This window comes from Strix aluco, chromosome 12 (genome assembly GCF_031877795.1).
Source record: "Strix aluco isolate bStrAlu1 chromosome 12, bStrAlu1.hap1, whole genome shotgun sequence".
NCBI classification, from domain to species: domain Eukaryota; kingdom Metazoa; phylum Chordata; class Aves; order Strigiformes; family Strigidae; genus Strix; species Strix aluco.
Genome location: NC_133942.1, coordinates 14129492 through 14153584, shown reverse-complemented (window position 1 = coordinate 14153584; position 24093 = coordinate 14129492). Strand labels below are relative to the sequence as shown.

At 46.5% G+C, this 24093-nt stretch overlaps 1 protein-coding gene across 2 annotated transcripts in view; it reads right to left on the bottom strand.

Annotated features, from left to right (window-relative positions):
- The window catches only part of IGDCC4 (immunoglobulin superfamily DCC subclass member 4), a 104989-nt gene that overhangs the window by 66804 nt on the left and 14092 nt on the right, over window positions 1-24093 (bottom strand). For both annotated transcript variants that reach the window (XM_074837549.1, XM_074837550.1), the window contains exon 2: window positions 2-331. In XM_074837549.1, coding sequence (XP_074693650.1) covers window positions 2-331 — 330 coding nt within the window. The remainder of the gene's footprint in view (window position 1; window positions 332-24093) is intronic.

The following is a 24093-nucleotide window of genomic DNA, read 5'->3' as shown; positions in this document are numbered from 1 at the left end:
CTTGAAAATCTGACTGCAGCCGTTTGACTGGTGAGAGCCCCTAGGGAGCTGTGAGACACGCAGGAGTAATTACCCTCAGCATCAGCCCTCTCAGGATATTTACTGTCCTTTGCCACGGCCTGGGATGAGATGAAGAGCGATCCATTCGGAAGCACGTGGAGATGTTCCTGCTCCACTAATGGAAAACCATTCTTCTTCCACGTGATATTGATCACCTGCTCAACAGGGGACAGGTTACAGTCCAAAATCACAACTTGGTTTGGCTCCAGTATCACCTTTGCAGGACCAGCACTACAGCTCAGCTCCAGAGAATCCCCTTCCAACAGCCTCCCTGCAAAGAAAAGACAGCGTTGCAGTGGGAGTTGCTTTCCTTGGTTAATCACATCCCAGTTTTACACAGCAAAGGAAGTACGGTTCTCCATGAGTGTGGCTGGAGATAACAAGTGAAATTTAGCCCTGTTAGGTGACCCATGACACTTGCGCACAGCACCCTCCATCACACATTCCTAGGGCTGTACAACCTGCACCATTTCTGCCGCCCCGCACTGTGCCCAGCAGCCACCCATTCTGTCCGCACTTGGTTTTTCCACGCTGGATTCAATCAGAGAAGAACTGGAAGAAGGTGAAGTGACGACAAAAGCAAGAGCAAGCACAGAAGATGCAGCAAGGGCCCCAACCTGCCACGGCAGCCCATGACAAGCAAGGGCTCCCCCTCACCTGCACACCAGAGCCTCCTCCGAGGCTGATCAACCCCCAGAAGACAACTAAGTGCAAGCAAAGGTATTCAAGCCCACCTTGGTACACCAATGCCAATAGTTACAGCTTGGTTGGAGCAGTTCCCCCTCAGGGGGAACTGGCGGCAAGAGCTCAAGCCCAGCTGGAAATCCAGAAAGACAGTGTCTCCCACCAGTTCATGTACTGGGAAACACATTTCAAAGAAAAGTCAACAAAAAAAGGGCTAAAAATGTGACCTGCTGTCTCTGAGCCTTTTATCCCACATAGGTGAATCCAGAATGAGAATGGATGGATGCATCTGCTGCACTAGAAAAAGATATTCCAGCTGCAAGCAGACAGTACACAGAACGTGCCCTTAGGCAACCTGCCTCCTACAGCCGGAGGCCACAGCACTGACCAGCAGCAAGCTAAGCTGAACAGGTCTTGGTCTGGCCGATTTCCAAACCCACGGACTCGTAGGAGAGCTCCACCTCCGAAACAAGGCTCAGCATTTCCTGAAAGAATATTGCCATTAATAAAATGCATTTGCTGTTAGAGTTCTCCAGAGACACTAAGTCAATGTTAGCTGGCAGCGCTGCTTCCACACACCAGCAATTTCAATCTCTGCTGTGCTCAAACCATCACCATCCACTCTTTTTATGGCTCCACTCCAAATTATTTTGTCACTGCTCCAATCAGAAATGTTTCCTGCCTCTATAACAAGTTTATCAACACTGGATATGAACCACATGGCTCCCTGCCCGTCTCCTATCGCAGAAGGCTACAGATTAATTTTATAGGAATTCAAACACCCTATTAAACCTGCTACTACCTACTGCTGATAAAAGGGCTGCATTTTAAAAGAGTGTGTGTTAAGCATGCAATTAGGGGCAATGACACGCAAAATTACACATGGAGAGATGGAATTATTTCAAGGCGTGTGCCGGAAACTGCAGGTGCCCCTGAGAGGAAGGGCCTAACCCTGCCCACATGGGGGGCTGATTTGGTGCCCACCCAAGCCTGCGGGGATGGGAACTTGTCAGGTTTGTCATCATTGCCAGTTTGCAGAATGACCACCGAGAACTTGATGTTGGCCAACTATGTCCCTTCAGTGACAGGAAGCTACACGAGAATCCCACCTGCCTGATGCCTGTTGATTGCCATTATTATGGGACAGAATAGACTCTGCCCCAAACACTGTCATCTTCACCAGGATGTCCACGGGACAATCTCCCAGCCCCCAAAGCCAAGCCCGAGCAGGATGCAGAGATGCCCATTTCACACCATGTTACACAGCCTGCACCACAGCCAGGCAGCTACCACCATCACGGAGCAGCCTGCAATTCTCTGGATGTAGGGTTTTCCCACACGGATGCTTCCACTGTGCTGCTAACTCACAGTCTGCAGGAAGAAGGCACAGAGAGAAGCAGCAGACGTCATTGAGCTCCCAACATGCACACACTGCAACGTAATTTCTGGATTTGTCAGCCAGCACAGCCCTAGCAGGTTCCTTTCTGCCCAGCCCCCTCAGGTCAGGGAGCAAGCTGAGGAATGCCACTAGGCAGGGACTGTCACCAAATGTCCTCCTGTAAGGGCAATTCTGCCTGTTCGTGTCTCCTAGGGAAGATTAGTCCTTTGAGGATCACAGCAAGCTACAAAACTCACTCACTGGCTCTACAGGAGACTGGAAGTAGGGGAACATGAAGCTGAAAGGCTGCCCCAAATGCTCTGGAAAGACACTGCCACTGGAAGCCTTCCATCCAAGACAGCCGGTACAAAAAAACTGTATGAAACGGGGGAAAATTAAGCACAGAGCAAGTTACCACCAAATAAATGCGCAGAAGGTGACATGGTCAAACACAGGTGAGGGTTAACAGTCTGAGTCTGGGGAAAACTCAGCTGAGCTAAGAACAGGAGGCACACCAGAAGCTGCAATGCTGTCACTGCTGTGAGAACCCCCATCCACAGAGGAGCAGCGACCCAGACGCTGCTCTGAAGGGATCTCCCTGTTGCAGCTGCTCCTGGCAGTGTGTCACACGGGGCTTAGTCAGCCTGTGTGTATATACCACCTCCAGGGAGGTAGGGCTGCTAAGGCAAGGGCTGAGGCATGTGATGCAGAGCTTATTTCAAAAGACGTTGAAACTTTGTTGGCTAAATTCTTAATCCTTTGCCTTTCCTTAAATTTGTTGTCTTTAGAAGCACACGTAGACTGAGAGGACAAGGAATTAACTCAGGTCACAAGTCAGTCCCCTTACCCAATGGCTCTAGCTTTCTCTTTGCATCTTTCCCCTTGATTCTTCCTTTACACGTCGCTGCCAGCAGCGACACAGACGCATCTCAGACAGCTCTTGTGCAGCACGAGCATTGTGAGCACTAATGCTGCCTGTGCCTACTCTTACGCTCCTTTAACACCAATCCTATCCTAACGCTGCAGGGCTGGGTGGGCACAGCCATGTGGAATCAGCTGGCTCTGCAAGCTGGGCATCCCACATGCCCTCTGCCACCACACACACACAGGCTGTCCTCCTGCCTCCATATCCTCCATGGGCTCCTGTTCCATGCCAGGCAGGCCTGTTCATCCCTTGGGGAAACAGCCCCTTTATCTGTCCTATTTTCTATTTTCTTCAGACAGCAATTAAAATGGCATTTTGCTGAAAATACTCCTCCTCTTCAAAAGGTGAAGAGCGAGGGGACAGCTGGCTGGCTCAGACAGCCAGGAATAGAGCAGAGATCTGCAGAGCAGCTTCCCACACCAGCACAGGTCAGTAAGAAGCAATTATCAGCTTCTTAAACTTCAATCTCTTAAAAATCAACTCAACCTGTTTGCAGCCGAGTAAGAACAGACAGCTCCATACCTGTATCACAGCAGCAGAAGTATTTGCTTTTTAAAAATATGTCATGATGTTTCTTTATCCCTAAATATCACCTAGCTCTTTTCCCCAAAGTCACAAGCTACCTGGATCCAAGCTTCTGGTTGATATGTTAGAGAAAAAAGGGCCAGTTGCAAAACTCTGTGGGTGCAGAGCTCACCCACACCAAACCCAACAGCCCGGTTCAGGTCTCTCTCTGCTATACCAAGAGAGGAGAAACAACCATTAGAGGGAAATACATTTGAAGCCTGGACCTCCCAGAAGCCCAGGAGCATGCTTGCCAGGGAATGCACTAACACCGGGAGCAAAGGATCCTCCACCAGCAGAGCGGTCTGCTCTATCATCGCTATTTGGTGCACTTGCTGAGCTGGTGATGACAACACCATCTTGAGGGCTATTGACAGGAGGGGGCTGCCTTCCTTCATGCTTTCACACCAATAAACACACGATTGCACAATATCTTTAAAGAGCAATAGTCACTCCTTTCCTGCCAAACTATTCCAACCACATAATCCACCCAGTAACAGCAGAAACCATTTACAAGCAACCAACCTCCAGGGTATCAGTATGTTTCTACTTGCAAGGTTCTACTGCACCAACAAGCAATGTAGGCTCCATGTGACGATGGGAGCTCATGACCATACTCAAACCACTGCCCTTTATACCAGGAGCACCAAAAATGTTTCTAGAGCAAGAAGCCACATAAAAACCCAGATGTACTCACAACCCTCAGGGCTCAACTGAGCACCTGGCAGGAGACCATGACAAGGTCAAACATATGTGATAACCCATCGCTGTCTGTCACTTAACACAGCCCGGGAAGGCTTCCAGCTGGGCAAATGAAGCCCCCAACTGACATCAGGCCGCTCTGACCTGTCCCGAATCATTCAGTTTCCTTCCTGCCCTTTTGGCCCCAAAATACTGCAAGTTCTTGGGGACAGACCATTTGCACATACGGAGGTTGGAGCAGCAGGGCCCAGGACCTGGACTTGCAAAAAGCTCCACTACAACTCCTGTCCTAAGATGTTCAAAAAACTGTATAAACACTCCCTGCTTAAGGAAAAAATACCTTCCAAGCTCTGGAAAACGTAGAAGGAGGTCTGGTTCAAAACACCGCACTAAATTAGCAAACCTGACAATGAGATAAAAGCCCCTTCAAGGGAAGGGATCAGAAGAGAGTAAAATTACTCCAAGCAAGATCAAAGACAAATGAAATCAGGAATGTTAAGTGCTTACAGAAGCTGCTGACTATTTCCAACCTCCATTCTTCACCATATAGTGACAGAAATGGATACGACCCTGTTTAAACACACAGCCACGCGTTCGCGCGGCCTCCTGCTCACCTTCACCCTCTTACCTGCCGGAGGTAATGCAGTAATGAATGTAGTGAAGACTACCCAGAACAACCACCTGCCTCAAACAGCAAATACAGCCGCTCCAACTGACAGTGACATAACACAGAAATGGGCTTCCGAGCCAGAAGCTAGAAGGTCTTTTCACACATCAGTTCAAGGCAGATGTTTCAGCTACAAACCTGTGCTTTGGAGCCTGAGAGCTTTTTGCCTTTGGCTCCTCCTGCATGCAGTTTCAAGCTTCAAAGCCTGGCAGAACTGTAAGTTTTCAGTTCATGGATCTCTAAATTGAGGCCAGCGAACCCCGTACAGCACTGCCCTATGGTGGGCAACATCACATACACATTCAAAGCAGGCTTTTACATCACAGCACACAAAACCACCTGTCTACCAACTACCCAGAGACAACCCAATACGACCGAGAACATCTCAAAACACTTCTCTGGGGGAAAAGGGGCCAAAAGCAGAGTGGTCAGTTGCAAGGAGAGAGGAACAGCGCAGTCTGTGCCCAACCAGTCCCAGGTAACCAGCCAGGTTCATATTAAACTCCATTAAACCCAGCAAACTGCTAAGCTATTCCAAGGCAGACAGTAGCAGCTTTGACATTATAAACCTATGTGCAAATACACACTTACACGTAGATATATACCACATACACATGCATTCACATACACAGAGTTCTGGGGGAATGCAGATGTATTCAAACATAGAACATGCCCCAGAATGGAGAGTCTTTGATGCAGCAAGTAAAAAGCATTTTGTTCCCACGAAAACTGTATTTTCTGACCCAGGCTCTGCAGGGGTTTTTTACTCTCTCCCGTGTTGCTAACCCCTAGGCAACATTACGCACAAAAACAGCCCAGGAGAAAAATGTTCTTTTTCTCTCATTTATTTCCTCACTTCCATCAGCCAGCCATCCACCTCCGGTGTCCAGGCCCAGTGAAGTAAATTAAAAAGTCTCCTGTTGAGTGGTATAAAAAACAGGGCGTTTTCAATGAACAAAGGTTGTAAAATCTTCAAGGCACAAAGCTGTCCTCTCCCCTCCATGGGAGCACAGCCCTGCCAGGAGCATGCTTGATTCCAGATCCAAAGCAGGCATCTGAAAATCCACGTTAAACCAGCCAACGTCTCCCTTCCCAAATCACACATCTCAATGTACAGCCAAATCTCACTCCTATTATTTCCTCTTCCTGACATCGAATGGAGGCAGGAATAACCCAACTTACCACAGAGCAAAGGGGAAAAAAGAATGAATTCTCTTGGTTCTGTAATTTCAAAACTATAAATAACCAAGTGAAGTGTGAGCTAGCAACACAGTGAGGTTTGACAGATTCCTGACAATGCAATTACTTGGTCAGAGGCAAGACCCTCAGAGCAGTGTTTCCACATCCAAGACACACAATACTCCAAGCCCATAGATCTGCTGGGAGCTTGCACTCCATGGCTGAGAACAGCACAAAACCCCACTTGTCTCCTTGTACATAGTGTTATTTCCCTTCCCTGGGATGTAATCACTTAAAACAAGAAGGAAAGACCTAGACAAGGGAGATGCTTGTTCTGGTGAAATTTTGGCTATCAGCAGTAAACATGTCCTTGAGCTCTGTTACACAGCACAAGCAAATAAAAGGTTACTGTTCAACATGAGACAAAATGGCTTTGTTCAGAGGAGGATCAGTTGTGTTTTGGTAATTACTTTAAAAACAAAACATACAGGCATAAAAGGGATGCATTTCTGTGCACTGGTGTATCTATGCTTCTTTTTTTTTTTTTTTTTTTTGTACAGCACCTAACACAGCTGGGATCAGCTGATCCACAATCCCTGAGAAAGGTCCATGAGCAAGCTCCCAAATGGCACATCACAACAAGGACACACGGCGCTGTCATGCTGGTTCAGACAGTCAGTGTATGTCCCAGCTCCAAATGCAGCCCTGCCATAAACTCAGCAGATAAACCCATCCCAGTTACACAGCACAGCTCAGGCTCTTCTCTGGCTAGTGTGAGGACATCCCCAACAGCTCCCCATCACCGCCACAACCAAGCCACCACCCAAAGGGGCTGTTGTAAAGGCAGATGGAAAGGCCGTATTTAGGGGAGATGCACTATCTTCTCTTCAACAAACTGATTCAGCTGGGGCAAATCAAAGAGATTTAGGTGCATACAAGATCCCAAGGCACAATCATTCCTACAAATGCCCAGCCCGGCAATTACAAGGCTTAGACCTTCACTTCAAGGCAGGGGAGGCCCATCTTTAGCACAGCCGAATGAGGCCCCAGGATCAACTCAAGGACAGGACCCAACCCAAAGCAACTAAACCACTGACAGCTTCCAGCGCCTTCACACGAAAACCCTCAAACACTTCCAGCCCAAAACAAATAAAGTTGCACCGAGCCAGACAGGACCCATTACAGCACAGGCCTTGGGAGATTAATACTTCACAGAGAGCAAAGTACAAGGGTTTCTAATCTGACACACTTCCAGAGCTGACATCACTTCTAGTTCTTGGCAGCCGGAGATTTTCCTGGGGAGCCGCTGTTGTGCTGCAGGTCCCACAGCCTGGAGCCTGGCCAGCGCGTTTCCTATTCCACACACATCTGGCACTTTGGAACTGGCTTGTGCACCTTGCAGAGCTCCAGCCAAAGAAAACCTTCCCGGGAGCAAGGAAAGCAGCTCAGGCGAGGTGATCAGAGTGCTTGGTCGTCGTGTGTGTTCTGCGGGATATCAGACGGTAAGAGGAAAGGGCTCCTCTCTCCCCTCCACATCCCACAGGAGGTGGCAGGAATTCAAACTGCAGTTGGGCCTCTGCACTGTCGCCTGTCTTAATTTATGTATTTATTTTGGATGCTGAACTCGTGGAACTCAACAGCACAATTAATCTCATTTAATCAGGAGCGAACTGCACTGAAGAAAAGTGGAGTTACTACTTCCAAAGGGTTTTCCTACCTCTCAGCAAGCCAACTACTGTGCCATTGTTCTGCTCAATGTAACCTTCTGCTGATGATCTTCAGACACTCTCAGAGCTGTAGAAAATCTTTACGTTCTCATTGTCTCATTCAAAGAGCGACTATACTTCAGTGTGTCCCCATTAAAGCAACACAAAGCCCTCTTTCTTCTTGGAAACTTTATGCATTGACAATTAAAAGTCAATAGCTTGGTCTCAGCCTGTTTTTAGAGCAACTGCACTTGGCAAGTAGTGACCCAGAAAGAAATCTGGACAGAGGTCTCTGATGAAGTCTGCACTCTGGGCGCTCAGCAACATCAGCACTGAAAGCAGAACCGGAGGAGCTCTGGGGTTGGAGCATCCAACTCCCATGATCTCTACAGAATGGGAGGCTGAAAGAGGAGCTGGGCACCTAAATCTCCTTGTGCATCAGGTCTTGAGCCTCCCCATGGCACAATAAAACAGAAAACATTTTTCCACTCAATCATAATGAGGCCTGTGAGATGGAGGGGTCAAGAGCCCTACATTCCCTTCTCAGTTACCACATGTTACTGGAACTTTCAGCCTCCATTTAGCCTCTCTGGAACAGAAGGCTCCTAAAACTATCTCCAGGGCTGCTGGAAAGACCATTTTATTAATACTTGATATCCCCGCATAGCAGAGCGGTTCCAGTACTGAGCAGCACTCGCCAGTGGGAAGCAGGCCTTATCCTAATTCTGCATATAAGCAAGCTAGATGGTCTGTTTAATAATGCAGCGTCTCCCACTGCTGCAGGAATATTTATCCAGCTGGCAGCAAGGGACTCTCAGATCATCCCCTGTCACTAAGCAGCTCCCAGCCTTTCATGAGCAGCTGGGTGCCAGACTGCCACAGCGTGCAGCAAGAGACTGCACTCAGAGACTGTCACAGGGTCCCCATGTCAAGGGGTAAGGTATGAGGCTATGTCAGGAGTGATCCCCTCACAGACCCAGCCACAGGGGAGGAGTGTGAGGTGTCATGGTCACTCTCCAGCTTGGGCTCAGGAGCACGGTAGTGCCCCTCATGTCCCAGTGCACATCAGGACCCAGGATGAGCACTGGCAGAGCAAGCTCAGCTCCGTCCATGCCCAGGCCAGCGGAAATGCCCTGGAGCTGGCTGCTGAGCACAGGCTTGGCCATCCCACAGCCTAGGCCAGTCTCAACTGCTATAGGCAGCTCTAGAACTGCATTTTAGACAGGAATACTTTGTAATATGCTCTCAGGATTACAGGCATTGCTCTAAAGTTTTAGGAGGGTCATGGTCCAAACACCCTTCTGAGCAAAGTGTCACGTAGGACCAAACACACTTGAGCCCTGTCAACTGCGTCTGTCCAAGTAGGTGAGCTGGGCATCCCTAGAAAGGTCAAAAGGGAGCCCAGTTACTGCAACAAGACCAGTGGAGGGATTATGCACAAAAATACCCTCTTCCTACAGCTCTACTTCACTTCATTATAAAGATCTTTGCATCTAACAAATCTTTACGAGGCTTCGTGGCTTTGGAACATCGATCCAACCCGTTCACTTCATAGTGGTCCGTTATTATATTTTCACATGTATACAAAGCCCTTCCATTGAAAAGTTAAATTAATCATAATTTATCAATTTGTTGTAGCATGCTCCAAATGCAACTCTCCCTGAAGAACGATGCTGGGCAAGAGCCTCTTGCCTTTGTTCTGTTCAAACCCCCAGTTAAAAACAAGAGAGCAGAAGGGATGGCATGAAAAAAACATTATCTAAAACACATGCAATGCCGCATCGCAGTTTATAGCCATAACTGAAAAGTATGATATTATCAAAAGCTATAATTAAGGTAGATAGGTTAATGACTAGACTCACTTAGATAAAAGCAAAGGCTGCCAAAGCCCTGGTTAAATGAGTATCTTTGTGTATAAATATAACATACCAGGCATCAAGGAAATAAAACAGCTGAAAAGGTCCCTGTCTAAGTATTTTTAAAGACACTTCTGATGCTCCTAATGCTGAAGCCAACTGCAGTTGCTCATTTCAGACACCCAAGACCATCGGAGCCACCAATCCACGGCTCATGTAATCCTGGAGACTGCAACTCAGTAAAGTATCAACTGATTTCTAGGAAGGACTCAATCCTTGTCTTAAACTGGAGAGACATGGATTTGACAGATGGACCACTTGGTGGATAAGAAATTGTCTGGATGGTCACACTCAAAGAGTTGAGGTCAACAGCTCGATGTCCAAGCGGAGAGCAGTGATGAGTGACATTTGCCAGGGGTTGGGGTTGGGACCAGCACTGTTTAACATCTTTGCTGGCGACACGGACAGTGGGATCGAGTGCACTCTCAGCAAGTTCCCCATCAACACCGAGCTGTGTGGTGCGGCCAACACACTGGAGGGAAGGGATCCATCCAGAGGGACCTGGACAGGCCAGAGGGGCCCGTGCAAACCTCATGAAGTTCCACAAGGCCAAGGGCAAGGTCCCGCCCATGGGTCAGGACAATCCCCAGCACAAATCCAGGCTGGGCGAGGAGTGGATGGAGATCAGCCCTGCAGAGAAGGACTTGGGGGTGTTGGTGGATGGAAAACTGACTGCGAGCCAGCAACATGCGCTCTCAGCCCAGAAAGCCAACCGTGTGCTGGGATGCAGCAAGAGCAGTGTGGCCAGCAGGTCAAGGGAGGGGATTCTCCCCCTCTGCTCTGCTCTCGTGAGACCCCCCTACTGGGTCCAGCTCTGGGGGCACCAACATCAGAAGGACACGGACCTGCTCAAGTGGGGACAGAGAAGGCCATGAAGATGCTCGAGGGGCTGGAGCACCTCCCCTGTGAGGACAGGCTGAGAGAGTTGGGGGGCTTCAGCTGGAGAAGAGAAGGCCCTGGGGAGACCTTAGAGAGGCCTCCCAGGACTTAAAGGGGCTACAGGAAAGGTGGGGAGGGACTCATCATCAGGGGGGTAGGGACAGGACGAGGGGTAACAGTTTTAAACTGAAAAAGGGCAGATTTAGATTAGATATAAGAAAGAAATTCTTCCCTGTGAGGGTGGTGAGACACTGGCACAGGTTGCCCAGAGAAGCTGTGGCTGCCTCCTCCCTGAAAGGGTTCAAGGCCAGGTTGGACGGGGCTTTGAGCAACCCGAGTTAATGGAAGGTGTCCCTGCCGATGGCAGGAGGGTGGGACTGGATGATCTTTGAGGTCCCTTCCAACCCAAACCATTTAAGATTCTATGATAAATGCCCTCATATTTCTGTAGAAGCATCAGGTTTGCCCAAACATCTTATCTGTATCTACAAATGATGCCTAGCAGATAGGAATAAACACAAAACCAGCTCTCAAGATTGATTTCAGTTTCATTGAGATGTGTGTTATTCTGATGTATCCCCTGCAAACAAATGGTTCAGAAAGATGAAGCAAATCAACAGCAGTAATAATTTATTCATCGTGCTGAATTGTCAATGGCAATCATAACACTGAAGTGCTTGACTTGTTCACGAAGGTTAAGCCTTTGTATTTTCTCTTCTCTGACCCCAGAAAGGCTTCTGAAACAGCAGCTGAAGTACAGAGCAGGCCAAAATCCAGACTTGTTAAACTCAGCCTTTTCCAGGTCTTCTCCCCAGGGTGTCTCGCACTACAGAGCAGAACAGGGAAAGCCGTCCCTGCGTAACAGTAATATCAGCACTAGCCTCCCTTGCATCAAAGGATGCTTATTTGAAGTGCCAAAGTGACTTCAACACTAAAAATCGCTGAAAACCTCTTCACAATCCTCCACACTCCCCAATCCAGGGAGGGCTGAGCTGTTTCTGTCACTTTCCCACCTGCTCCACACCAAGCACACAGCACACTGAACTTCAGGCTTTGCTCTATAAACATCTCTGAGGAAGCCTCCACCTCCTAGCTGTCATCTTTCCCTTCTTAAAAAACTGATGAGGAACCGCTGAGACAATCTCTGCAGGAGCTGCTGCAAGCGTGGGATGCATGGGGAACTCAGGACAGAGCCTTGGGTTTGCATTCATAAATTTACAGTGTAGAGGCATATTAAAATTACAAGCTTGAACAAGCGTGCTGGAACAATAACACATCAGAGTCCTGTAATTGGGCCCTGAAATACACTTAGTGAAAAATACAGACCAGCTGCAATGTTGGAAATGCTCCTAATGCAATCCAAGGTAATTATTGGTAACAGACCATCGGACAAGTGCATTAATATGCTCTGATCAGAGAGAGAATCAGATGGACAGTCTGGCACAGCAGCTTGTACCTGCAAATTATGTAAATGATTTGAAAGAGCAAAGCCCCAAAGCCCTAGAAACACTAACTCTAATGAAAGTTATTAAATGCTATTTTTGTTATCTGCTGGTGTTAACATTAGAAGGCCCATTTGCTGCAGTGACTATAATTTTGCTGCTGAGCAGCAGTCCAAGCTGAATAAGCCTGGTATTTGCCATTTTAAAGGACCACATCATGCTAAAATGACTGACTTAGATTTACATGATTTCACGGACAACATTCAAGCACATAACTACTTCCTGCACTTTTCACTAATGTTGGAAAGGAAACCCAGTCATTTTGCTTTTGTTAGATGCAGAAGTTCTTGATTTTATTTCATGCATCGTATTGCGTTTGATCTGCAAACAACACGGGAGTCTGAAACGACCTCCTGTTACAACGTTACCTATTTTTGCACTTGAACTATTTAAGTTCAGCATATTTTTAGGATATACTTTCATCTCTACATGCATGAGAAAGCTAAAAGTGTGCAATATGATACAAGCTTCAGCATCATGCCTCTTGAGAACAGTCACTTAACCAGAAACTAGTATTACCAAATAAAATACACAAAGATCCTTCACCTGTGGGCTACAGTTAAAGTATATTTTGTAGTTCTTTTCCCCGCCCTTAGTGGCTTTGTGTATTCCAAAGATACAAATATAAACACATTAAATTGATAAATATTCAGCTCCAACAGTGAATATTTCATCTGTCAACTTCTCACCACCCTACAGAAAAAGAAAATAAAATAAGCATCATACCCAATTTCAAACCTTGGGAAAAGTCAATGCACAGAGGAATGATACAGTGTCCCCACCACAGGTCTGAAACTAGCAGCCAAACTTCCCAGCAAATAAATCCCATCCTCTCTACCAGACAATTCTTTAGCCTTTGCAACTCGAAACTTTTATACACAAAATGCAGTGTAAAGCTCTGGATCAAACTGACAGAGCATATCCTGCTCTCCCTCATTTTAAAGGCCTACAGATACTTGGGCTATGCTTTGTAATTTCCAAAGGCAGGCACCACCTGGAATTTTGTTTTATTTTTTTCACATTGCAAGGCTGTTGAAACGGGGATGGAGAGCCACCCTGGCTGAGTGGGTAAATATTAACCCTGTGATAAGCAGCCTGAGGTCGCAATGCGGGGATGGCTGCTTGAGCTATCCTTAACGAGATGGACATGCTTCCAGCTGTAATGGAGGCTCCAAAGACTCATCCACCTCCAAGGCACAGGCTCAAATCCAGTGAGAGCCAGAGCCAGCCCCAGTGGATTTCATGGCCCAGTTCATTGTCCATTTTGCTTCACAGCAGGTCAACCATGTCATGAGTCACCAAGGACAACAAGAAAGCTTGGCAGCAAAAGGAAGAGGAAGAGCATGTTGCAGGGAAAGGAGGACGTGAGCCCTTTGACTCTGCCCTCGCCTGAGTATACAAGGTCTGTGCTTCCAAGCGTCAGCTTGGCCCAGCAGCCCTAACGCACCCACCACGGCAATATGCAAAGAAGGAAGGCAATGACAGCAGCTGCTCTAATTTATTAGTTGTCTCTGTTCACGCTCACCAACCCTGCACTAGGACTCACTGCTCCATTTGCAACCAGACGGAAACGAGTGTGACTTGAGGCAGTGGGAGAAACACTTCTCCATCACGTGTACCTTCCCCTTCACAGGCTCTGCTTCCAGTTGTCTTGCCTGTCATTAAAAGGAGCTTACAACACCCTGCTGAATGATGTCCTGTAATCAATACAAGTAGCCATAAGATCCCCTGAAAAGGATGTGGAAGCACAGCTCAGCAGCGATATTTATGAGCGCAGGATACCGCAGACCAGAACAGTCCCAACTCTCCTGAGAATTTCCACTATTTACACTGAGATCAGAAAATTAAAATGATATTTTACGCTTAATGGTTTGAACAAGACCTGTGAAGTCCTTCTCTCGGTCCCATTTACAACACAAACACCAATGACAGAGCAGCAGATGGTCAGAAACACTCCCCTAGAATATTCAGGCGATTCAACTTGAATCTGTGCCCAAATCATTTAACTTTAATGGATTCTTTCATTAACAACCAAAGAAAGGGAATATGGTTGCCAGGACATTAAAATCACTTTTTCAATTATACTGTTATAAAATCGAACAAATTAGCTGTAATTCTTAGCTGAAGCCTAAATGGAAGCACGACTTTATGAAAGAAATGAAAATTGATTTGGATTAGTGGGCATCAAGGGCTTTTTAAAAATTAACAAGATTCTTATGACTTCATAGCATGGATGGATTAGCTGGAGGTTTCACTGCCCTGTGTGTGTTACCTGCCAAAGCACGGCAGCTGGCTTCACAGCATTTGTTACAGCGGGTTTTAATTAGACTAAGGGGAGAGGATGCAAGGATTGAAGCTGGAAACAAAGTTCCGGAGAAGCTGGGTGGTATCTGAATTCACCTTCTGGACCTGGCCCAGTAGGGTCTTGGCAAAAACCAGGGAAAACAGAACCTCTAAGCTTTAGCAGCATAAGGACTGCAGGCTGCAGTATTTTGCTTGGGGTGGTCTTGCTGAAGATCAAGGCAAAACTGTACTGGATGCTTCACAAACACAAAATAAAAATCAAGCCCAAGATGCTTGCTGTAAAGAGCACGCAACTTTAATGCAATTAAAAAAACCCCCAAAACACACCACACCACAAAAAAACTCACAAAACCCCAAACCAGGTAAGGGTAACAATGGAGGCAGCAGAAAAAGCAATTCATAAAGGAAACAGCAGCTGTAACACTGGGCACCAGATGCAAGGTAACTACAACACAGAGCAATGGTGTCACTCTAGGAAGGAAGAAAAATGTCCTTTATATTGTATAATATGAACTTAACAAAAGAGATGTTCACTGAATGCAACTTGCATTGATCCTACAGACCAGGAACTCTGAAATACATTTTAGAAAGCCACCCCCCTGCCAGGGAAGGCAGTGATTTGGAACTGCTGCCCAGAAAAAAAGAGACTGAAAACCAAGCTGGACACTTTTACACCTGCACTGGACAAAGCCTTTCTTAAATTTATTTGGGTTTGAAAAAAACCGCACTACTGGGAACAATCCTGTTTTGACCCCTGAGAGATGGACGGGATGTTCTAACGCACACACTCCAGCCTGAACATCTCCAGGATGATGCACTGCGAGAGCACCTGCCAGCTGGCAGAACTGGCCTCTCTAAGGTAAATGCAGCAGAACATTTCAAAACCATTTTCATGAAATCTTGCAACACAAAGCACTTTAGATGACTCCCCTTTACGAGTCAGCATTTCATATTTATTTATTTCTACTCTTTATTGCAACACAGTGGTTGACAATTTGCATCAGTAAAAGCTGGCTTGAAAAGTTAATCTTTCTTTGGACAACCCTCAATATTACTTCTTTGCCATAATCATGCTGGTTTGTCAGCCTGTATCTCACTTTCAGATATGCCACAGGGTATTATTTTCCAATAAACCAAGAGCAGCCGTACCCTTTGAGCCAAGCTTTGTATCGCAATTGCTGTGGGTCTCCATGTCATTGTTAGCAAATACGAGAACACATTTTAATCCAGAACCTTTCAAACTCCATGTGTCTTAAAGTTCTTTTAATGACCCAAAAATCAGGGCACCCTCTGGTTTTCTGTTATAACTAATGGCAAGATTTGTCCTAGTAGAGTAGCAACTACACAGGCAAACATAACACGCACAACCAAGAGCTTTATCTCATCTAGGGCAGTGATCTGAAAAGCCTGGAGTTAAGAGTGCTTTAAGAAAGGACACCCTCAGAGAAGACTATCACTGACAGTCATCTTTCTGCAAGGCAAAGCAGAATGGGCTTCTCCAAACTGATGCTTTAGGCTGAAGGTGACTTAAGCAATATCCTTTTACTTTTGCACCACTGCAATAGCATACGAGCGTGCACGCCTCAAATTACTGTGCTTCCGCTGAACAGCAACAACTGCCAGGGTAGGGAACGGTAATTTCCAGCTAAAAGCACAGGAGCTTCCCGACCCAAACTGCCTAACCCAACCAACTAGCACAGATAAACACATTGAGCTGTACCTGTGAAATCTGGCCTCCAGGCCCATGCTACTCCCAAGCAGAAGCAGGCAGAAAACTGGCACTTCTCACCACATTGTACACACACCAGCACCTTCCTGTGCATCAGCTGTGATTTAAGAGTACCTACGGGGACTTCTGAATATCCGTTTTGACTACTGTCTGTGAGAAGCTTATTATTATTATAATTATTAGTAACAATTATACAACTATTATATATGTTAATATATGTCAACAGAATAAGAATATTAATATATTCTCTACAGAGTATTCCACAGAATTAATGAGATCTAGTAATGAGCCTAACCTCTCTGACATCTTGCTGACACTTATTTCTATGCAAGCTACTAAATTCAGTGTGCATCTGCTCAAGCAGTGCACTGGCTTGCAACTAACTCAATACCTGTAGGTCAAAAGGATGTGAATGCTGATGAACAGAGGCTTGTGCCTTGCTTGGGGTAGTGACGGAGAAGGGAGACAGGCATTTATATTTGTTCCTGCTACCTGTATCATCAAGGTGGTACCCTCTATCGCAGGGACAGGCAGCTCTGAGCAGCCAAGTCTCAACCCACCCCAGCTGTCTGCTGCCCTGAATGCCAGTCAGTCCCCAAGAGCTTTTTGCTATTGTCACATCAATTCAGGTACACTGCAAGGCCATCCCTATCTCCAGTCCCACCTCCTCTCAAAGACCTTCAAGCTTGGCAGTGCTGCAAGCTCAAGGCGACTCCAGTGAGGCTGCTGTTCACAACACTGTTTTGCCAGCGGTCGCAGCTGGGACACAGGGCTTACCATCCTCTGACACCTTCCCACCACACTCAGGTGCCAAGGAAAGAAAAATCAGCTCTCTCCTATGCACTGGGAAAGAAATCACAGGGCAGTCCTAAAGACAGTGAAATATGTCCCAGGATCCTCAGAGCCAGCCACAGTGGGTATACCACAAGGGCAAACAAGGCAACTTTTGTGTTATTTTGCATCCTACCTCCTCTACAAGTTGAGAATTGCGAAGAACAGATTAACTTGCATCATTTCAGCAGCAGACCCCAAAAGCCCTAATTCTAATGTAGTAAACAGCAGCAGAATTCCCACCAACAGAGGGGAGGATTTAGCCCTAGAGAAGTTCAAAACAAAAGCAGCATCTGTGACTCACCCGTGAGACCCACAGCGCACAACAGTGTAAAAATTACATTCACATGGACCTGATGCTGCTTCATGGAAAACAACTCCGGAGCCTTTCTGATTGCAGATCCCACTTCTGAGCATGCTTCTTGCCCTCTTTTGTTCTTTATAGGGTATTTGCATGGAAACATGAGCTCAGTTTCTCAGCTGCTCATCTCCTCCTGCTGTCTATCCTTCCCCAACAGCAGACAGACTTTACAGAGAGCCTGTTTTCATGCAAATAGCCCTGACTGATGGCTACAGAGGAACAGGGCATATGAGAACCTCCCAGAGCAGCTACCATGCTAAGGATACCCCATGTGCATAAAAGCCATCTCACCGTTTCACTGATGAAAGCTGCTGTGTTCATAGGAAGTGTGCACTGGGAGACTTTCCAAGCATCTTCCAAGGAAAGCAAGTCTTTTACTTTGAGACCATGTTAAGAAGGTCCAACTGTGTAGGACGTAGCATCAATCACCAGCCAGAAAAAGCCCTGCTAGCCTGTAGTATCCTCAAACTCGGCACTAGCACGTGGTACCAGGGAAGAAGAACCATCAGTATGAGACTCAGACTCCTTCATAAACACAACAGCTACAGGAGGTTCAAGTTCTGCTCTTGCCCCTGAATCTTCCTGTAATTTTTGCTCTTTTATAAGCATATTACTGTTGTTCCAGTGGGTCAGTTATGTGGAAACTCTAACCAAAGGAGGGAAGCTGGCAGTGACCTGCTCTGGGTATCTAACTCCAAGCGTGAGCCAGACAGCACTGTCAAAGGGCAAAGAATACACTCTGGAAACAAAACCTCTTTGTTCCTCTAATTTTGTTCCAGTTAAGTCAGTTCAGCTGTTCCATATAACCAGTCAAAAACATTCAGCATTTCCCAAAGTATTTTAAGACTTCAAAGTTGTAGGTTTTATTTTGACAGTTTTAAAGCGCATAGCTTTTTTTTCTTTACAGATTTTTTTGCATTAAAAACAAGACTGTTTAATAAATTAAGCTTTACAACAACCACTGCCGCTCTGCTTTCATCATGGCTTCAATTAAAATATTGTTTCTTGAAGACAGCTAACAGCTTCTGGGGAAAAAAAAAAAAAAAAAGAGGGTGTTTCACTGAGAATGTTTTCAATAGACTCAATTTGTTAAAACTTGTGATTAAAACCAAACTCCAAGTAGAGCAGCCTCAATACCAGGGGCGTTTTAAATTTGTCCAAGCTGCTGATCTGAACTCAAAAATTCCCAGCCCTAAATGAACTTACCTAAAAAGTAAACTCTCCAACACTCAACAATGAGGAAAATGTCGGAAAAATACTGTTTAGACCAGTGCCTGGCAGCTCAGTAGAGATGGGAGCTCATCAGGAGCAGGCTGTTCCAGTACAAAACCTTTCTACATAACCCAGGCAACAGATCTGACCTTTTCATCTACAAAAAACAGTCAACCCACCACTGAACTCATTACTGTGGGAGATCTGTCCCTCAGAACTGTTTTGCTCATGGTCTTGGGGCCAAACCTGTTCTGACAGAGATTGCCTCCTGTCAGGAAAGTGCTGGAACAGCTCAGGGACAAGACCCCTGCTGAAACCAAACCTGTCTGAACTCTCCCCACGTAACCTGAGCTTCACACCGACATTGTCACAATACCGAAGGGGAGCCAGGCAAGCAAGCAAGGGACTCCAGTCTTCAAAAGCAAACAAAAGAGGGTTATAAAAACTAATTAGCTGTTTGCACTCACTACTGTGCTTCTCTGCAAAGCTGTAATCACAGCAGTCTTTTTGAAGCAAGTACACCTCTGAGGGCTTCTTACAAGCAGCACTGGGATGGACTGGGCTCGGCCAGCTTCACAGTGCCAACAGCACAGACCCTAATCCCACAGTTTTGAGGCCAAAGCTCCACTCGCACAGTTCACAGTGCAGCCCACAACCAGCTGTGTCAGCACAACCGAGAAAGCAGGATCAAGCAGCCGTGGGGAAGAGCTTTTAAGCCTGTGATGCTGCCAAATGCTTCGTATCACAGCCCTGCCTGTTTGCGTTTCTGCCTTGGGCCCCATCTGTAGCTTCCCATCCATGTAAAAGCTGTCCCCAGGGAGAAGAAAGGCCACTGTCCATTTGTTCAAGACATCTCAAGCGCATCCAGTTTCAAATGAAGTAGGTGGTAAAACTCCTAATGCTAATCTTTTCCATGCAATTCTGAATCTCTCGTCATCTGGGGGCAGGGAAGATCAGAAATGGAAATAGCTGGTCCAGCGGCCCCGATCAGTCACTGCCAGACACCAGTGCAGCTCCTGAGCCCTCCAAGGCAGCATCATGTCTTCACCATCAGAAACACACACATACACTTGATTCTTCTCTCAACAACTTCTTCAGACAAAGTGATCTTACAAAGTAGGTCTCCAAATGCAGTATCAGTTAAATCACTTAGCAATAACACATAAGGAATAAAGTATCTTTAAAATATGGTTACATCCTGTTCCAGAAGTCTTAATGGGCCATATTTTTAGCCCAGGAATAACCTGAAAGCCAGTACAGACATACTGCAGCACTGAAACGATGTCACTGTAAAGCTATTTCATTACAAGCCACAGCTCTCTTTGCAAAGACAATTTCTTCTAATAGCCCAACAAAGCTGGTACAAGGTTTTCCAGCATGCATATGTGTAGGGCAGCCAGAAATGAGCCCAACATATCATGTAAAAGTTTAGAACCAGGAGACAGAAACCAAGAAACACAGGAGATCGGTCCCTTTCAACACACGTCTCAGCAAAGGTCACTGCAATGACTCTGAGCTGGAGGAGGGCCAGGGCACCGTGCGTGCATCTGTTGGAGATCCCACCCAGGCTCCAGGCAGGCATCCTCAGACACATGCTAACTGCAAGATCAGAGGAAGCAGGAGCTCAGGGGAGACCACCCATACTCTTGTGCCTCTCACTACCTGCAGTGACAAACTGCCCAGCACAGCCAAGTAGGTACCAGCTGGCAGAGCTGCACAAGGGAGCACAGACCCTCCTCAAGCAGCCGCTGTTTTCAGAGCTTTGTTCACACCCAGGTCAGCACAACACTGAGCCACCATCACCTGGAGGTGACAGACGACGACACATGGAAGACAGAGGCAAGATCAGGCATCTGGCACCTCAACTTGCTTAAGCTTGATGTAAGCAGCTCTGGAAAGAAAAGGGCAGATGGGGTACAAACCTGGGTCTTAACGCGATCCAGAGATGCCAGTGCCAGGCACTCCAAGGTCACTTCTGCTCATGCACAGGGATTTGAAGAATTCAGCAGCCCCTGCAGCAGCTCAGCCCAAAACCCCTGGCTTGAACACTCCACTCCAACTGCTTGGAAGTCCTGCAGGGCTCATGAGCTCAGACAGGGCTGAGGAGAGGCATCGACACAGCCTCCACCACCCATGACTCTAGAGGGGGAGCTGCATTGCTCTCCTATTCCCTCTAAAGGGCATACAGGTCACAAAGATGTCCCAAGCAAACGTTGGAGAAGCTGAGACCCTGTCGAACTTGGATGGGCAGCGTGAGACTTCATTGTCTCTCAGACTGTAGAGAGAAACTACACTGCGTTTCTGGAAGCTGCTACTCCTGCATGATCCTGGAAGAAAGCTGGAGCAACAGAACACCCATACAGTCCTTATCTCCCTCATTACGAGGAAAAGAAGTTGCCCAACAATCTAAAATTGGCTTTTCCTCTGAATCAGTTCCAAAGCTATCTCAGGAAAGCCATGTTATCTCCCACCAGCCCAAACCACTCCTATTTGGTACTGAATAATAAAGCCATTAGTACTGAGCAATCACACTATTACACTGTTGTTTTACATGGCTATAATTTAACAGTTCCTCACTGTTTGCTTTAGGAAATCTATTCTTGAAAGGTCTATAAAATTATGAACTCTTGCTTCAGTTTGAAAACACATGCACAAGCAGGGATTTCTGTTCTCTAATAAATCACATTTCCCTACTAGTAAACACCAGCTTATAAGAAACATCTTTTGTTTATTGAAAGTAAATGGCATGTGGACATTTTAAACAAAAAGAAGGTGGGAGGCTGAGGGTAGCAAACATTATGTTTTCCACTTTCATTTTGCCTTGTGTCTCAACAAACATTCCTAACAGCTCTGTTTTCCAAACCAACTTTCTCCCAGATGCTATCTGGAATCATAGAAAGGGAAAGAAATATTCAAGATGTGCAAGGACTACTTGACTTTGCACACTCATTTTACACAGCAATCAGTGTTCTGGCTTTGCAAGCCACAGGGAGCATTATTAGGAGTAAGTGATAGCCTTGTAGACTGGTTGGCTTCACCTACAAAGTGGAACTGGGAGGGTTCACTCAGACCCCTCAAGCCGTGGAAGGGGGAACCAGAATTTTGCCAAGCTTTTGTGCCAGGTCAGCTTGCCACCACAGGACCCAATGGATTGCCTTCCACCCAGCCACAACTGCGCCTAAACTTGAAAGATGACTCTCAACACATACAACAGCAAAGATAGAAGGCTAGAGAAAACAGCTATTACAGGCTGCTCAGGACCAGTCACCTGTAGCATCTGAAAAACAAGCTATTACCCTCAATGGTTTTTGACTGTGGTCATGGCTGTTCCCATAAGAAAAGGGCAGCACAGAGAAACTGACCCAAAGAAGACCCAAGGAACTGTGCCAGGATGGTGTACATTCTACTGTTTCTGAATTTTTCATCATCTTAAAGATCAAAGATCTTAATCATCAAAGATCTTTCTCATCCCTCTGCCTTCAACTGATGATCAAGGCATCAAATATTCCTGCACTCTTTTTCTTTGCCTTCTTCCTACCTGCAGTTTAGTGTTCCTTAAACCATATCTGCCTCAGAAGCTCCTTGCCTACACAAGAGGTGCAGCAACACTTCGCTAAAGTGTCAGGATGGGACTAGCTACAGTTAATAATATTTTGACCTGTTTCACTCAAACAGAATATTCCTTGTATCCAAGCATAAATACAGAGATATGTCTCTGTCAGCATCTCGGAAATGACATGCAAATACACGGCTCTATCACAGTCCTTGCACACACGCCACTGAACTTGCTACGTTTGACCCACAACCTTTGTAATTATACATCACAGCACTCGAAAGTACGCAACAACCAAACAGCACCTCCGTAGAGAGAGGGATAATGGGACGCAACTCCACAGCATCGGCTAGGCACCCGTGTTCTCAGAAGACAGAGGTGAAGCACCCAGCATCTTCTACTCAAGTCAGAGGGAAAGCCCCAGGCAAGACACAGCTCAGTCCCCGCTGCCACCTCCCTCTGGCAAGCCTTGACACAGAAGAGACACATCTACATCCGAAGTGAGCTCCAGGATCCTGCCTCAGCTCCCAAAAAGAGGGCTACAGCTGTGTACTTTTGGGAATGTCCATCCTGGTTTTGCTCCTTAAGTTAGTTTGTGAAACTGCTTCATGCAGCCTCAGCAAACACCACCTCTTCCCTTCCTATCTTCGGCCATCTCTTCTCACAACCCATCAGCTGTGCCCTGTCCAGTTGTTTATTACTTCCAGAAATGGCCTCTGGCTAAGCTAAGAGAGTTTGCAAGCCACCATGGATGTGCTCCATGGACCACTGCCCCCAACACAGCTCCTTCTGCCGCTGCCTTTCTCAAGGTTACAGTCTTGCTCTGCATCTCTCTTCTCTTAGAAGAGCTGAACAGAAAAGAGGGGAAAATCCAGTTTGACAAAACCCTCCACACATAAGACTGTTGGTAATTATGTGAAGGAACCTAAAACTTTCTGCTGAGGAAGCCATTAGGAAGTCACATGCACAGAAAACAGGCCTGAACCATCCCCAGGGACAGCAGATGATGTTAAGTCAAATGGCAGATTCTATATATCAATAATCTGCTTTCACAGTCCTGATGAAGAAAGAACTCAACCTTGCAAGCTGGACCTTCATGAGTGTTACCCAAAAAAGGCATTTGCACGGCCACGGATGGAGTCCAGAACACGGCAGCTTTTCACTTCCACCTCATTCACCCCATCCAGGTCTTGAAGGAAATCCTAGAGCACCTGTACAGCTGGGGAACACACACGCAGCCCAAGTCAGCGTGCGCCGTCAGAAACAAGCCCTTTCATGAGGCCTTTTTCTCCTACCCCTGTACAGCTGGCACAACAGCTAAGTCTCCCTGACAGCACATGGATTTCACTGCTACTCACAGCACAAATAAGATAATTAGGCCAGAAATTTTCAAAGTCCTGCACTGCTGTTCGTAATGAGATTCTGCAGTTCACCTGAAAATAAAAAAAGGAAGGAGAAGGGCAGGTAAAGCCCCTTCTCCACCAACAGCCTGAACTCTAACTGTGAAACCATTCATCAAACAGCTTAGTCCAGCTTCCATCAAGAGGTCTGTGCTAGCAGCTGGGAAGTCCACCTACAACTACAATTCTTAAAAAAGAGGATCATTCATATGGGGAAACCAGTGGTATGACACATTTGCCAGTAGAACATAAGCTACAAGCAGAGAAACTGTGATGTTTTAGTCAGTGACAGCCCTTTTATCTTGCTGTGTGCTGGCTTCTCCTCACAAAAAGGGACCAGAGCACATTTCTGTTCTTACCTGAAATGCTGTCTGCAAAGAAAAAGGGCAAAGAACCCTTTTGCAGAGGTGACACTGCTCTGACATGCATCCCAAAACACATGCACTCCTCAGACTGAGCTGAAAGCTTTCACAACTAACAAAATCCCCTGGCATGTATTTAGAACTATTTATTGTATGTTTCTGTTTTTTAAAGTTAAGCA